This window comes from Microcebus murinus, chromosome 3, assembly GCF_040939455.1.
Source record: "Microcebus murinus isolate Inina chromosome 3, M.murinus_Inina_mat1.0, whole genome shotgun sequence".
NCBI classification, from domain to species: domain Eukaryota; kingdom Metazoa; phylum Chordata; class Mammalia; order Primates; family Cheirogaleidae; genus Microcebus; species Microcebus murinus.
The window spans coordinates 111,845,808-111,861,808 of NC_134106.1; the positions used below are offsets into that span (position 1 = coordinate 111,845,808).

General features: G+C 41.5%; 1 protein-coding gene across 10 annotated transcripts in view; it reads left to right on the forward strand.

Moving 5' to 3' along the window:
* Positions 1-16,001, forward strand: part of TBC1D1 (TBC1 domain family member 1) — a 204,533-nt gene that overhangs the window by 93,788 nt on the left and 94,744 nt on the right. For 8 of the 10 annotated variants that reach the window (XM_020286321.2, XM_076001163.1, XM_076001161.1 and 5 more), the window contains 4 exons: positions 4,105-4,596; positions 7,241-7,330; positions 9,877-9,981; positions 10,839-10,971. In XM_020286321.2, the coding sequence (XP_020141910.2) occupies positions 4,105-4,596; positions 7,241-7,330; positions 9,877-9,981; positions 10,839-10,971 (820 nt within the window). The remainder of the gene's footprint in view (positions 1-4,104; positions 4,597-7,240; positions 7,331-9,876; positions 9,982-10,838; positions 10,972-16,001) is intronic. The other 2 variants (XM_076001165.1, XM_076001166.1) reach the window with 1 other exon arrangement.

Here is a 16,001-nt window from a genome sequence, read left to right on the forward strand (position 1 = left end):
GTGTAAAAGGATTGAAAACCAAGCCTCAAACCCTCATTGAATTTATCCCGGTAGAATGCTTTTTGGATTCTTGTTTGTGCCATGGTTGGTTTTGATTTACTTTATTTTCAAATAGAAATGACGTAGATATTATTGCTCTGACTAAACTAAAAAAAGATTTTCACTAGAAATCTTTCACTAGAAGTACTTAAATTGTATCAGTGGGAATAAACTCTACTGGCCTCTGTGTATTTGCCCTAAAAAGGGTGTGTACTTTTGCAGTAAAAATTGTAATTTGAGGTATATATTCTTACAGACAAAATGAAGTTTCACCTGAAGACATTGCTCAGTTATGTGTGTTTATTTTGTGCGGTTAGTATTGGCATCCCTCCTTACTTATTTTTACATATCTGTAGGAGCTGACGACAGCCACTGTCTCAGCCCTTAGCCTATTCTCAGTTGCAGACTGACTTTCCCTTTTTTGAAGATGTCATGCCCCCTAACCTCATCCTTGCATATTCCCTTCTTCTGCCTGTGATTCCTCACTTTCTCTGTATCTGAAATGTTGGGGCATCCCAGGGGCCCATCTTTGCTTCCTTTTCTTCCCTCCCACATGTGAGCTGCTGGCACCCCAGGCCCATGTGTTCAGGCGCCCAGTAAGTATGGTCACTCTCACATACTCCGGGTCTTACATGCACAAAAGCAGAACTCGTAGCCGTGTCTCCCCCACACCTGTCTGCTCCGTACTCCCGTGGGAGCACAGCCACCCTCACAGAAACCCACGCACGAGCCCTGGCAACCACGTGTAGTCTTCATGCCCTCAGTCGCCCTCAGGACTGCATTGAGTCCTGAGGATCCTGTCTTCCAGAACTCAATCTTCAGTGCTTGGTTCTCAGTTCAGGCTCTTGGCACACCCCATCTCAGTTATTGGAAGGGATTCTAACTAAATCTCCTCCAGGGCAGGGATACACTTATATTCATTTCACATTTATTTATTTATTTATTTATTTATTTATTTATTTTGAGACAGAGCCTCACTCTGTTGTCTGGGCTAGAGTGCCATGGCGTCAGCCCAGCTCACAGCAACCTCAAACTCCTGGGCTTAAGCAATTTTTTTGCCTTAGCCTCTCAAGTTGTTGGGACTACAGGCGTGTGCCGCCATGCCAGGCTAATTTTTTTTCTGTGTTTAGTAGAGATGGGATCTCACTCTTGCTCAGGCTGGTCTCGAACTCCTGAGCTCAAGAGATCCTCCAACCTTGGCTTCCCAGAGTGCTAGGATCACAGGCATGAGCCACCGAGCTCGGTCCATTTCACATTTCTGAATCCTTATCACTGGCATCCAGAGATACCTAAAAAAGGTTTGGAGATAAAATGAAGTAAATGACTTAGTTTCCCCATGCAAACAATAATTGTAGGCAAATCTGGGTCAGAGTTATAAAGAATGAGGAATTCAGAATTTTATCACAAGTGGACATTATGCCTTTTTCACAGAAACAGCACCCCAGATCTGTTCTTGTAAAGGGCACTGAACCGACCATCAAAGCTTTACGCACTTACAGGTGAAGTCCATTTTTCATTTAGTCTCTTAGTATACTTGAGTAACTTATATTAATAGTAATGTTTATATGGCACAAATTTTTTAACTGTTGGCAATTTATTGTTGAAACTTTATTTGGCAATGTGCTATTTGCCTTCACATGTTCTGAAAGTGTTACATTCTTTTAATTGGGATCCCAGTGATTTTTGTTTTTAGACCCCATTTATCTCCTTTATATTGTCTTACACACAACTTCTTGGTGCCTCTGAATGGCAGGAGGCACTTCACTCTGACGATGACAATCCTTGAGCTAAATTATGCCTGAACAATAAGACTTACCAGAGTAACGGGAGGAGAGACTTTGGTCCTTGACTCAAGCATGTCTTTTAAAGATTCTGATTAAAGTATAGGAGAGATTGGTACTTGGAAAAACTGCTACAACCTCAATCCTGACCAAGGTATGATGTACTGAGCAGCTTCTTCTGACACAGGGATCGAGAAAACAATGCAGTGATCTATCTTGTGTCTTATTCTTGTTTGTGCCATTTACTGAGTCACCATAAGTTCATGTGACTTCACACATTTTCTGTCATCTTTGATATGTAATGAAAGATACCATTGCTCACTTCAGATGCAGTGAAAGACAGCATGTAAAAACGTTGGTTATTTTAACAAATCTCTAAGGACTGAATACGTTTTGAATTTTCTAGGCAGAGTAGGGTTAAGTAATTGGGAAGATTCACATGACTCCTGATAAAATAATCTCACACACCTGCTCAGAAAGGTGGCAAGCTTCTTGCATAAATTGGTTAATTTCTGCCTTGTAGAAATAACTTTTACTTGGAAAATCTTATAAGCATTTTTTTGGAGAGAAATTGTGGCTATTTGTGCCAAGGTCCTATAGTGAATCATTGGGCAGTGTGGATGTGGATGAAACCTAGACACCCGATTCCTTCTTCTCTCTGTTCTGTCATCTCTTTGCATTGATTAACAATTTTTAGGCCTTGACATGATATATAATTATTTGGCAGTATAGGAGTAAGCTACAGTACAAGCAATACTCAGTACAAGTGGATGTTTGATAGCAGTTGAAATTTTGGCTTTTTAAATATTGTTTAGGTCTTATGCTTTAGGAATTAATTTTTTCAAATTTAAAATATCCCTAAAGATCTTTTGACTCTTTGTATGATAAAATAATGTGAAAAGATGTATCACTATCTATGGCAGAGGGATCTATGAGGTATGCTTGGTATGAAATCACAAAGAGAAAAATCTTATGAGTTGGGTCTTTGGGAATTATGTTATGAACACAGAATATAGGTATACTTTTAAAATCTAAAACCATCTCATACTGTATACATTGGTCTTGAACCTAAATTGGAAAGGGATTGGTTCCGCCTCCCTCCATAATGTTAAAAAGACATTGGGCCTGTGGGTATTGAGCCTTAAATGGAATTTTTCTTACATAGAAAAATGGAAGAGGATGGACACGCTTGAAGCTCTTACTCAAGGGGGGAGTGGGGACATGGGCAATATATGTAACCATAACACTTGTATCCCCATAATACGCTAAAATAAAAGAAAATACTGAGATTTAAAAAAAAAGAAAAATGAAAGAAGTTGGGTTAGGTGTTAGGTCACAACAAAAACTAGGCCCTTCCTTTGAAGATTAAATTTATGCCTGTCTTGTTAAATTCATGCCTGGCCACAAATATTGTGGTCGTCCATCATCTGAACAAGTGCACAGCTGTATGTACTGCAGTGTGGCTTCGTCTTTGTGCCTAGTGTTTCTTTTGAGAATCTTGTCAGAAATTAATGATGAGAGGGTATTAGCAGTAGGGATGGTACTGTAGCAGCTGAGACTTTTGAGTACATTCTTCTAATCATGATTTTTATATGAGAAACCAAAAGCTATAGTCTTTGTGTGAGGAAGCCCCAGTGTGTTGCTGTGATAATGACGTTAGTGATGAGTTGCTCACTCCTTGATTAAAACCTAGCTTTGTTGTCATACTATTCACTGTTCAGCTCCTAGGGAATATAGGACTGAGTAATAACTTGATAGTTGTTAATGAAGAAAATAATGATGCTAGGATTTGGATAAATATTTTATAATTTCACAGTCTTCTTCATCCCACCATTTATTGAGGAAGACTTTTCAAAGTATGCTGCCACGAAATCTAGATAATTGAGTAACGTTTTGGTGGACCATGTTGGAGAAAAACCTCAGTGGGAGGTGATAGCATTTCCAGAGAGGACCTTTGGCTTTGCAGTGGGACCCAGTTGGGTTTGACTCCAGGGCCTGCTGCGACTTTGAGATGTGTGTCCTGGAGCTGGTTACTTACCCTTGTTGAGTGTTGTGAGCATGCAAATCTTCTAGTATAGCCCTTGGCAGAGAAGAGGTGCTTAATAAATACTGTGGCCTTCTCTTCTGTGGAAGCGGTGCATTCACCTCCCGTGGGAAGGCCCTCGCGGTCCCAGCCTCCCACGGCTCCTCCTCATGGCTCTGTGAAGAGCATGGCGTGTTGGCTCCCGTGTGCCAGCGTGTCGCTGCCAGCTGCGCGCCAAGTAACACTCCCCTGTCTCGGCAGGTGCCTGAGATCATCAGCTCCATCCGCCAGGCCGGGAAGCTCGCCCGCCAGGAGGAGCTGCACGGCCCCTCGGAGTTCGACGACGCGTTCGCCAAGAAGTTCGAGGTGCTCTTCTGCGGCCGCGTGACGGTGGCTCACAAGAAGGCGCCGCCCGCCCTGATCGATGAGTGCATCGAGAAGTTCAATCACGTCAGCTGCAGCAGGAAGGCGGACTCGTGCTGGCCCTCGCAGAGCCCCGGGAGCCCGGGCGCCAGGGCTGCGGCGCCCTTCCCGGAGCAGCCCCGGGGGCCGGCCGGGGCGCGCATGCGCAAGTCCTGCTCGCAGCCCGGCCTGCGCTCGCTGGCCTGCAGGAGGGACTCCCCCGACGGCAGCCTCGGGGGCGGCCGCCTTTTCAGCTCCTTTGAGGAGAGCGACGTTGAAAACCACCTCCTTAGCGGACACAATGTCGTGCAGCCAACAGACATGGAGGAAAATCGAACTATGCTTTTCACGGTAAAATGTCACTGCGCCGTGCGCGCCCCAGTGTAGACGCGGGCTCGAGAGAAAGCCGCTTCGCTGAGCGGAGATTCCGAGTGACTTGCTTTATGTGTGAATCCGTGTATGTTTATACCGAATGGTTGTGTTTTCAGGATACAAGTCTTACTTTAGCCGTAAGCCTTTAAAGTCATCAGAGGGAAGGAACAGAAAGAGAATCCATCCCATGTCCACGTGTAGTTTTATGTCCCTCCCACCCCACAGTTGTAAAGACACTTTTTAAATAAGGAAAGAACAGTTAAAATACATAAAAGAGGCCAAAAGAGAGATGTTAAAAAATGTATATGAATTTCACGTAATATATTTCAACAAAATTTTTTAGTTGGAAAATATTCTCTTTACTATTTTTATCACTTTGTAAAACATTTACCCTTTGCTAATCAGGGTAATTGGCTTCGTGAATAACATTATATTCAGCATTTATGCCCAAACTGAAATACCAGTTTAGCCAGTTGCTTGCTTTTTTCTAGAAAAGTGTTAAACTGACAGCCAAATGCCAGAAAAGGAATAGGCAGAGAGCGGTCCCTGGTGGTTGGGGTCCCTGGGTTTCATGCTGATCTGGGCTCTTTTGGGTGGATTTGCGCTCCCTGAGGTCCCCTGGGTCTGAGCTGTTGGGACTTGGAGCTATCCCAGCAGTGAGCTGGTCTCTGACGATGGAGGTGACTGTTTTTTTCTTGGCCCTTTCTCTGCCTCCTTTTGGCTTAATACTGGCTGAAATTCTATAGAGAACAAAATTGCCTTAAATGTAGTGCCGGGTTTTTGTGCTGAATTCAGTGCAGTGAGATGGCCAAGGGATAGGGTGGCAGGCTACTTGAGTTAGTGCTGTGTGGATGTATGCAGGTTTCAAATGCACATGGTGTGCTAGAGGGTGAATAGGGCTGATTCCTTTCTCTTTTCATCATTGTGACCTAGTATACAGAAAAAAGTACTACACTGACAGACTTGCGCTTTAATTTGTGATTTGTATTTTTTTTTTTTTTAAACCTGGTATCATTGAGAAAGCTGCTCAGTACATTTATTTATAAGTGCTTACTGTATGGCTGCTGTGCATAAGGTCTCTTGCAACATGCTGGAAGTGAATAAGACGGGTCTTGGCTCACGTGGAATTTAGATTCCAGTAAGGCAGACAGGCACCTGAGTGCACAAGTTATTACCTAATTACAATTGTGATAAATGCTGTGAAGGAGAAGTAGAGGATGCTGTGAGAGCATTATCCTGGGGGCAGGGAAGGTTTCTTTGAGCAGAGATTTTCATCACATGGAGGTTTCAGTGTGGCCATTTGGGAGGGTCTCCTGGGTTCAGGGAGCAGCAAGTAAGAAAGCTCTTGGGGAGGGATGGAGGCTGGTGCCTGGGAGTATCCCTGAAGCCTGTGTGCTTCGTTTGTTGGGCAGTTGTCACCAGCCTTGCTGTCTTATTTCCTTGAGTCTCTGCTGAAATGCTACCATGGCATGAAGGAATAATCTTACTGGTAAGGCCAATAGCAACTACTAATCCTACTTCTTTGCTTTCTTTTTCTCCATAGCACTTTTACCATTTGACACCATTACAAATAAATGAGTAAAATATTTTGTCCCACGAGTCCCCTAGAAGATATAGGCTTTATGAGAACTTGGATTTTCTTATCTGTTTGCTGCCATTGTCACTAGTCCTTAGAGCACAGTTTGGCATGTGACAGGTGCTCAGTAGATGCTTGTTGGATAAGAAAAAAGTCCAAGTGACTGCACTGAAAGCAAGGAGGGACAGTGGGTAAAGATGGGGCTGGTGCAGGAAGCAGGGGCTTCATTAAGCACGACCTTAGGGTGCATGCTCAGGATTTTGTTTTCTTTCTTCTGAAAGGCACAGTCACTGAAAGGTTTATAAAACAGTATGAAATGTCTTTGGCTACAGAGTGAGGCTATATTTGGGGGAGGGCAAGAGTAGGATGGGGGCCAGGCGCAGTGGCTCATGCCTGTAATCCTAGTACTCTGGGAGGCTGAGGCAGGCGGATTGCTCGAGGTCAGGAGTTCAAAACCAGCCTGAGCAAGAGTGAGACCCCCAGTTTCTACTATAAATAGAAATAAATTAATTGGCCAACTAATATATATAGAAAAACTTAGCCGGGCATGGTGGCGTGTGCCTGTAGTCCCAGCTACTCGGGAGGCTGAGGCAGCAGGATCGCTTGAGCCCGGGAGTTTGAGGTTGCTGTGAGCTAGGCTGACGCCATGGCACTCATTCTAGCCTGGGCAACAAAGCGAGACTCTGTCTCAAAAAAAAGAGAAAGCTTCTGTTTTCCAGAAGATTCATGCATGTAGAAACCTTACTTCCTTACATAGAGGATGTGGGATCTGAGGCCTGTTGCTGACTTTTGGATATTTGGTCCTTTCAAAAAAGACTGCTTGTTTAACGTAGGCGAATGCACTAACAATTATTGTTTACTCCCTGAAATCTGTAGGATGAATTAGAACCTTGGAAGTGATTTTCTACAGTGCTATAGTCAGAATTGTGTAAGAGTTTGCCCTCTTTATTCTTTATTTTCATAGGTCATGAAATGAGAGAGTTTATATAATAAATTTGAATTAAACTTTCATGAAAAGCTATTTTGTTTGTTTCTTTGTCTTTTAAGATTGGCCAATCTGAAGTTTACCTCATCAGTCCTGACACCAAAAAAATAGCATTGGAGAAAAATTTTAAGGAGATATCCTTTTGCTCTCAGGTAAATGGAGATGGGTTATTGGTTCAATTGCAATTGAATTTTTAAATGAATTCCTTTAATATCTGTCATATGACAAAAGCACTAAAGGTTACAAGATAATATGTTCTCTAAGTACCGTACTTGATTTGTGATTTTGTATTCATTGTTTTTATAGTAAGGAAATTATAAATATAATTTATAAAATAATAATTAATAATTTGATAATAAATAATAAGGTATATTTAGGAAAATTATAAATATAATTTTGAAATTAACAGTTTTGCTCTTAGCAACAGTAACCTAATGGATAAAAATTGATTTTTTTCGAGTTATTAGTAGAAATGTTATACAGTCATAATCTCCAGGTGTTTATGTGTGCGCATGTTATATGTGTATGTATTCACACATTCAAACAAATACATCTTTTTAATAGATATGCATTTCTTGTTTACAAAAATGCATAACTTTTTTGGCACCAATCATCAGTATTTTTTCTTTCTTAAAATTAACAAATAGCACTTAACTTTGAGGATGTTTTACTCAGAATACAGTGTCTACTTGAAAACTTTTGTTTTCATAATCTTCTAGGTGTTTCATAGATGTTGGAGGAATCTGTGAATCATGATTAAGTATACCAGTTTTACTCAGGATCTTCCTGACAAATATGAGCCCACTTAAAGTTATGTTTGGCTACTTTTTTAAACTCTGACTTTTCATTTTCATAATTAATAAAATATTATGAAAATCTCAGTGTTAGTTGATTTATAACACCTATTTAAATAATCAAATGGGTTTTTCCCCCCTGCAAAATGTGAAAATAATGTTCTCCTTAGATTGAATAGGAACCATTTACAAAGAAAAAGTTTTTCTTAATCATATTCCCCTAAGTTATAGCTTCTAGCTTATGCTTTTTTAAAATAAATATTTATTTTTTTAATTTTTTTTTATTTCAGCATATTATGGGGGTACAAATGTTAAGATTACATATATTGCCCATGACTTCCCTCCCCCCTCGAGTCAGAGCTTCAAGCGTGACCATCCCACATAGCTTATGCTTAATTGGTTATTGGAGAACATTGATTGAAATACCAGGGTATGTTAGTGATTGCTCATTTATTGGGAAATATTTGGCCTGAAAGTGAAATTATCCACAGAATTTTTATCCTGATTTGCTACTATTTCTGTTGAAATACTAATTTTAAATGTTTGCTCTTTCATGTGATAGTTTTATTATTTCCTAAAGAGTACAGTTTATATGATTACCTGAACTTTAAGCTATGAGTGCTCATATCTGCATGCTGGTGCTTTAAGAGGACATTGATGTACTAATATTTATGGAAGATGTTTTATTTGTATTAAGGTGCCTCTGTTGGCTGATTTCAAAACAAGTTTATGTATCAACATTTATTAAAAAGAGCTCTTAGGAGATTGTTGAGCCTTGGCCTAATATCTTACATTTAAAAGCTCCTCCACTCTGTGTGTATAATTTTTGACTTATTCTTTATACCATTTCACTTTAGTATTTACCTGTTTGTTATTTTAGGAGGAAAAATATGTTTTAAATCTTTTTTTTTTTTAACCATTGTGTCTGTGTGCTTCTGTGCACAGTTGTGTTTCTTCATTAATCTCTGGTCTGCCTTTGATTTTTTGTTTGTTTGTTTGAGACAAGGTCTCACTTTTTTGCCACAGCTAACTGCAGTTGAGTCATCATAGCTCATTCCAACCTCAAACTCCTGGGCTTGAGCAATCCTCCTGCCTAAGCCTCCCAAGGAGCTGGGTCTACAGGCACGTGCCACCACACCTGCTAATTTTTCTTTTTTTTTTGGAGATGGAGTCTTGCTTGCTCTTGCTCAGGCCACTCTTAAACTCCTGACCTTAAGTGATCCTCCTGTCTAGGCCTCACAAAGTGCTAGGATTATAGGCATGAGCCACCTGCCTTTGCTTTTTAAGTAATTTTTAATTCTTTAATACTTAAAGTTCTGATTTTTTTCATTTTAAGACTTAACACTAAACTTAAGTTTTCAGATCTTAGTTCTATTATTATTGTGTGGGTAATCAAAGTAACATTTTAGTATAAAAACCTAATCTCTATCATATTTGAGGGATATTTTTAGATCTGTTTTTATTTTTTATTTATTGATTTATAGAGACAGGGTCTCACTGTGTCACCCAGGCTGGAGTGCACTGGCACAAACTCCTGGGCTCAAGTGATCCTGCCTTAGTCTCCCAAGTAGCTTAGGACTAAAGGCATGCTCTACCACACCAAGAAAATTTTTAAACAATTTGTGCAGGGACGGGGTCTCACTATGTTGCCTAGGCTTATCTCAAATTCCTGGCCTCAAGTGATCCTCCTGCCTTGGCCTTCCAAGTGCTGGCATTACAGGCGTGAGCCACCAGACACAACTTGGGTCTGTTTTTATTTTAAAATATCTGAGAAAACAGTTATTTTCTAGTGGTCTTTAAAATTGTGCTGGGTAAATCTTAAGGTGCATTTCTGGTGGTAGTAGTGCCTAACCTGGGTGGGTACGGTTCAATATTCTGTTCTCTTCTTCCCCGGCCTTTGACAGGGTATCAGACACGTGGACCACTTTGGGTTTATCTGCCGGGAGTCTTCGGGAGGTGGCGGCTTTCATTTCGTCTGCTACGTGTTCCAGTGCACAAATGAAGCTCTGGTGAGAGAGCAGAAACAGTTCTTACCTTGGAACCTCTTTACAAGAAATTTCAATCTCACTGATTTTTCTGTCCTTAGCAAAACCAGATGGTCTCATTGACATACCATTATTTGGCTTGAATTATTTGTTCATGACTATTTAATAACTAGTTAATAACACATCTGAGACTTTTCTGGGTGTGTGTTTTAAATTTTTAATTATTTTGAAGAATTTGCTCAGTTTTACCCTCTGGTGAAACATTTAAAAATATCATTGTGGAGTTTTGATCCAAGGAGTTTGCTTTTCACTCAGTATTTACTTTGTATTTCTAGTTTTTACCTTACCTGCTTGAAGAGCTGTGAGCATCTAGAAAGTACTTCTCAAGATTGTAATCCTAGCCCTTATTACAATTATTATCTGAAGAATAGTCCAGAAGAATCTTAAAAAAATATTTGCCATAGGTTTCCTGAAATCTCAGCCAGCTATTTTTTTTTTTTTTTTTTTGAGACAGAGTCTTACTCTGTTGCCCGGGGTAGAGTGCCATGGCATCAGCCTAGCTCACAGCAACCTCAGACTCCTGGGCTCAAGCAATCTTCCTGCCTCAGACTCCCGAGTAGCTGGAACTACAGGCATGTGCCACCATGCCCGGCTAATTTTTTCTCTATATTTTTACTTGGCCAATTAATTTCTTTCTATTTTTTTGGTAAAGATGGGGTCTCGCTCTTGCTCAGGCTGGTTTTGAACTCCTGACCTTGAGCGATCCGCCCGCCTCGGCCTCCCAGAGTGCTAGACAGGCATGAGCCACTGCACCCGGCCATTTACCAGCTTATTTGAAATTGATTTTTTTGCTGGTGACAATCTCTCTTCTCTTCAATTAGGTTGATGAAATCATGATGACCCTGAAGCAGGCTTTCACGGTGGCTGCTGTGCAGCAGACGGCTAAAGCGCCCACCCAGATATGTGAAGGCTGCCCCTTGCAGGGCCTGCACAAGCTCTGTGAAAGGATAGAGGGTGAGTTGCGACCCTCTCCAGTTTTAACACAGTGGGGGTTAAAGGTCCTAGGAGAGCCTTAGGCGATACGCCCTTGTTGAAAGGCTCTGCCTAATAGGCTTGTATTAGTCACTGGGATGGTAGGTGGACTGTCCATGTGCAGTGGATGTCTTCTGTATGTCAGGTACTATACTAGGTGTTGGGGGAGGGACAAAGGTAAGAACCCATCCCCACCTCTACCATCTCCCCTGCAAGGTACCGTCAGGGCGGTAGAGGAGTTAGGGAAACAGGTAACTGAAATGGTCACAGAGAGTTTATCAAGGTTGTGTGAGTGGTCAGTTGTATTAGCCATGGAGAGATCTAGTAAGATAAGAACGTGGGACTTCTGCTAGGCTTCTCCATTGGAAGGTCATTGGTAACCTCTACCAGTACAGTTTGAGTGGAGTAGAGGGAGCAGAAGACAGGTTGCAGCTGAGAAGCTAATGGGAAGAAATACAAGAAGCATGACTGTTAGTATTTACCATAATTTCTAGAAACTTGGCTTGGGGAGAAGCTGTAATAAAATGCTATGATTTGCAGCTAATATTTATTGAATACTTAGGGTGTGTTAGGCATTGTGCTAGGTGCTGTTATCCATTAAATCTTCCCCGTGTTAGTGGGAGGAAAAGGGACCATTTATGTGGATAAATAAATAGAGGGTTAGAGATGTCTGGGAATAAGCTAGTGCATGGTGAGCCTGGGATTCAGCCCAGGCCATAAAAGCCCTTGCGGTTACCTGGCACCAAACCTTCCCAGGAGAAAACCACGCTAGGGGAAGACCCAGGGACCGAAGCTGACTTTGTTTTTTTAGAATTGGAGAGATTTGAGCTATTTCAGAGTCCAGGGGTCCAGAGGGACCAGATGGGTCAGAATGCAGTGGCAGGGTGTCCCTCCCAAACAGGGTGGGGAAATCGGCCTGAGGCAGGAAGAGAGAATCCCTGTCTCTAGGACTGCAGAGGAGCTCAGCCAAAGGACAGAACCCAGGTCAGGGAGGAAGTGGGTGGTGATGATGTTTATCTGAGGTGAAGAGGTTCAGCCTCTCTGTTCTTGGTTTTGCATTTGTGTTCTGTTTATGGGAGGATTTCCCTAAAACTCTTTTGTGGTTTTGGGGGAAAGGTCACATGATTTTAACAACACATGTTATTATAGAAACAATGATTTGATCATTTCTCATGTATCTAGAATGCTTATTATAAGCTATAATTGTGTAAAGGAAAAGTACATTTCCATTTAGATCTGATTTTCTCCTTTTTTTGGAATTGTAAAATTATACATAAAATTTATCATTTCAACCTTTTTTTAAAGTGTGCAGTTCAGTGGCACTAGGTCCATTCACACTGTTGTGTATTCATCACCACCCTCAGTCTCCAGTGCTTTTCCCATCTTCCCAATCTGAAACTCATTACATGCTAACTCCTACCCCTCAGCCTCTGGCTACCACCCTTCTACTCTGTGAATCAGACTCCTCCATGTAAGTGAAATCATATAGTATTTATCTTCTTCTTTCTGGTTTATTTCACTTAGCATAATGTTTGTAGCATATATCTGAGTTTCATTCCTTTGTAAGGCTGAATAATATTTCCTCTTATATGTGTACCACATTTGTTTATCCATTTATTCATCACTGGACATTTAGGTTATTGCCTCCTTTGTCTATTGTGAATAATGCTGCTGTGAATGTTGGTGTACAAATATCTGTTCAAGTTCCTGCTTTTACTTCTCTTGGGTATAATTAGCAGAAGTAAAATTGCTGGATTATATGGTAATTCTATGTTTAATTTTTTGAAGAACAGCCATGCTATTTTATAGCGGTTACACCATTTTACATTCCCACTGCCAGTGCACAAGGGTTCCATTTTGTCCATATTCTCACCAAAATCTGTTATTTCCTGGGTTTTTTTTTTTTTTTTTTTTTTTATGATAGCCATCCTAATGAATGTGAAGTGGTATCTGGTTTCCCTTTTCAAATGAGATAAATTAACAATTGACATCTTAAGGTCTGGGAAGGTTCATTTGTGGCATTACGGTGCTCTTTAAAATGAATAAACATGATTAATATTTTTGCCTGTGTTTTCCAAGTTGTTACTATTTGGTGATATTGTACAAAATATATCTGGAAACGAGAAAAGTTTTGCTTTAACTAGAGTTCTCAACTGAGAGGATCACTAACCCTTTCCTTAGTGGTTGTCAAGATAAGGCAAACGATGACGGGAATGTCCCTTAAGAGCTTATTAAGAAGCCAGCAGTGGCTTTGGCCTTGAAGATAAAGCAGATCATACTCTGCAGGAACTGGAGTACTTCCAGAGTTCCACTTGATAAATATTTCTTTGGTCTGGCTTAGCTTTCAGAAAGTTACAGCTGAAAAGCCTAATCAGGGTAAAGATTTTGCTGCTGTAGGTTTGGAATTAATCATTTAATTCATCTTTTATCTGATAAAATCCAACCAAGGCAGAAAACTCTACTAATGTGAAAACATTCTTTAATAGTGGAATTAGAAGTCTGGTGAGGGTGTGTTTTACTGTGTTATCTGCATGATGACAAACAGTTCTTTTTTAGAGATAGGGTCCTACTCTGCTGCCAAGGCTGGAGTATAGTGGTGCGATCATAGCTTACTGCAGCCTGAACTGAGCTGGAGTGGTTCTCTTGCCGTAGCTGGGACTACAGGAGCACGTAACCACACCAAGCTAATTTTTAAATTTTTTGTAGAGATAGGGTCTCACTATGTTGCCCAGGCTGGTTTCTAACTCCCAGCCTCAAGTGACCCTCCTACCTTGGCCTCCCAGAGTGCTGGTATTACAGGCTTGAGCCAGTGCACCTGGTCTGGGAAGCATTTCTAAAAGTATGGATGACACATTATTAGAGGCATCTGTAGTAGAGGAGATGATTATTTTATGAACAGTTTTAGAGTCTGTTGCTTTTTGTTATTGCATTTCTAGGAAGTAGAATAAAGTGGCGTATGAAAATTCATTGTATGTTACTGTAAGAATAGTTCTAGCAGGAAGTTACGGTCTGACCAAGAACTCTGTAAACTGTGGAGAGGACCAGTGATGTGGCCACAAAAGAAAGACTTAAAGACTGTATTTTTGTACTCAGTTGATATAGTCAAGTTATGATCCAGAATCTATAAAATAAAGGAAATAATACAGTACGTGTTGATTACACTGGACTCTCCACTCTAAAATGCACTTGTAATGTATCAGAAGCACAGCTGTACCCAATTCTGTATTTGAACTGTGTACAACCCAGTGGTATTTATTAATATATGGTATTTTGCTTATTTCAAAGTTTAGAGGACCATTTTGGGAATTACCAAAATGAATTATACTTTCACTAAAAAAAAAAAATAGTTGAACTGAGATTTCCTTTTGCTCTCAGAACAGATTTTCCTCCATCAGAACAAAGTCATTTCTCAGAGCTCCCTCTAATAAGAGCTTTTCAGCACAGCTCTGTGGGAAGGGATTGGAGTCGAGGCATTCCTTGGGCTCTGGCCACCTTTCTGCTCTGACTCATGCCTCCATTCCCTCCATAAACCCTTTTGGCATCTCATGGGGCCTCTGAGGAGATGCCTTCAGCGTGAACCTTGCTGCAGAAGCCACTCACACGTGGCCAAAGGTGTTGAGAATCCACGTGGAAGGTGCTGGGACTTGCGTGAGACCAGTTGTTTGGACCTGGGGCAGGAAAGACCTAATGGACTGAGGCATCCTGAAGACAGGATGACACTGGTAGGAGGGTCTTCTCCTACCTGTTTAGACAAAGAATAGGCTGCGTTTCATGATTTCCAGTGAGGTTGTCAAGAGTGTATAGTCTAACTTCTCTTACGGCTTAGGGTGTAGTCCCCACATACAAATGTTTCATGAAGCAATACAGTTTTTCCAAAATATGGTTAGTCTGTGTCAGAAACATCCTCCATATGTTGGGGGAGGACTTTTGGTTAATGGTCACTGAGTGCTTTTTATTCATAAATGTAAACCTGATTTTGCTTCAACATTTAAGTAGTCGATACTGGAAAGCCTTGTATCTGTTTCCCTGGCTTTGTGTGATGTGACAGCTTCCTGGAAGAGTACCTGAATTGCACTCTGACAAGCCTGGCTATCCTTTCTGCACTTGAGCCCACCTCTGAATTGACTTTTGTATTGCAGCCTCCTGAGTGTCACGCGACTGGACTCCCTAGTCCAGGGAGGCAGTAGAGTGCTTGAGAGTTTGGTTGCTGGAGGCAAACAGACATGGTTCAGTTTCTGACTCTGCCCCTTACTTCACTGATGATCTTGGACAAAACACTTGACTTTGACATTGACATGCCTCACTTTCATCTGCATTGGGCTTACTGAAAAAAAGACCCCATTTCAAAGATTATTTGGAGGATTAAATGAGATAATGCATGTAAAGTGTTGGGCAAAGTAGCACAGCCATCACTTAAGAAATATGGGCTATTATTTTTAGGGTGGCCTCTTAGGGTTTTCTTGAGTTTAAAAAGAGGGGGGAGGGAAGAAGAGCCTCTGGAAGTGGAGTTCGCTGCAGTAGTCTGAGTAGGGGCAGCAGCCTCTGCCACCGTCTGCTGAGAGATGTCAGTGGTGGCGGGAGGGGAGGGACGTTGGCCCTGGGGCAGCTTGGCTGCTGGTTGGCCTCCGGACCTCGGACAAGTCGCCCGGCTTCTCTGGACCTCAGCACAGGCATCTGTGCAGTAAAGGCATGGTCCCCCTCCAGCCATCCTTAGTTACATGCATGGGTATGTCCAGCACTTTCTCCAGCAGGGCTCTGCGTGGGGGCTCGCCTCTCCGCGTGAGGGGAAGGGGCAGCAGGGGGTGAGGGCTGAGCTGCCCCTGAAAGAAAAGTAACCGGGACAGGTTTTTCCCTGGCAGTTGGGGCAGCAAATCCTTTTGTTATGAATCACATTGTGCATGACATTTATCTCTAGACAACAAGAAAAGGCAAAATGGACTCTGAGCCATGTTTGTGTGGGGAACAAACTTCTTAAATGTCAGATTCTAACAGGCACTAAAATTATGTAATGA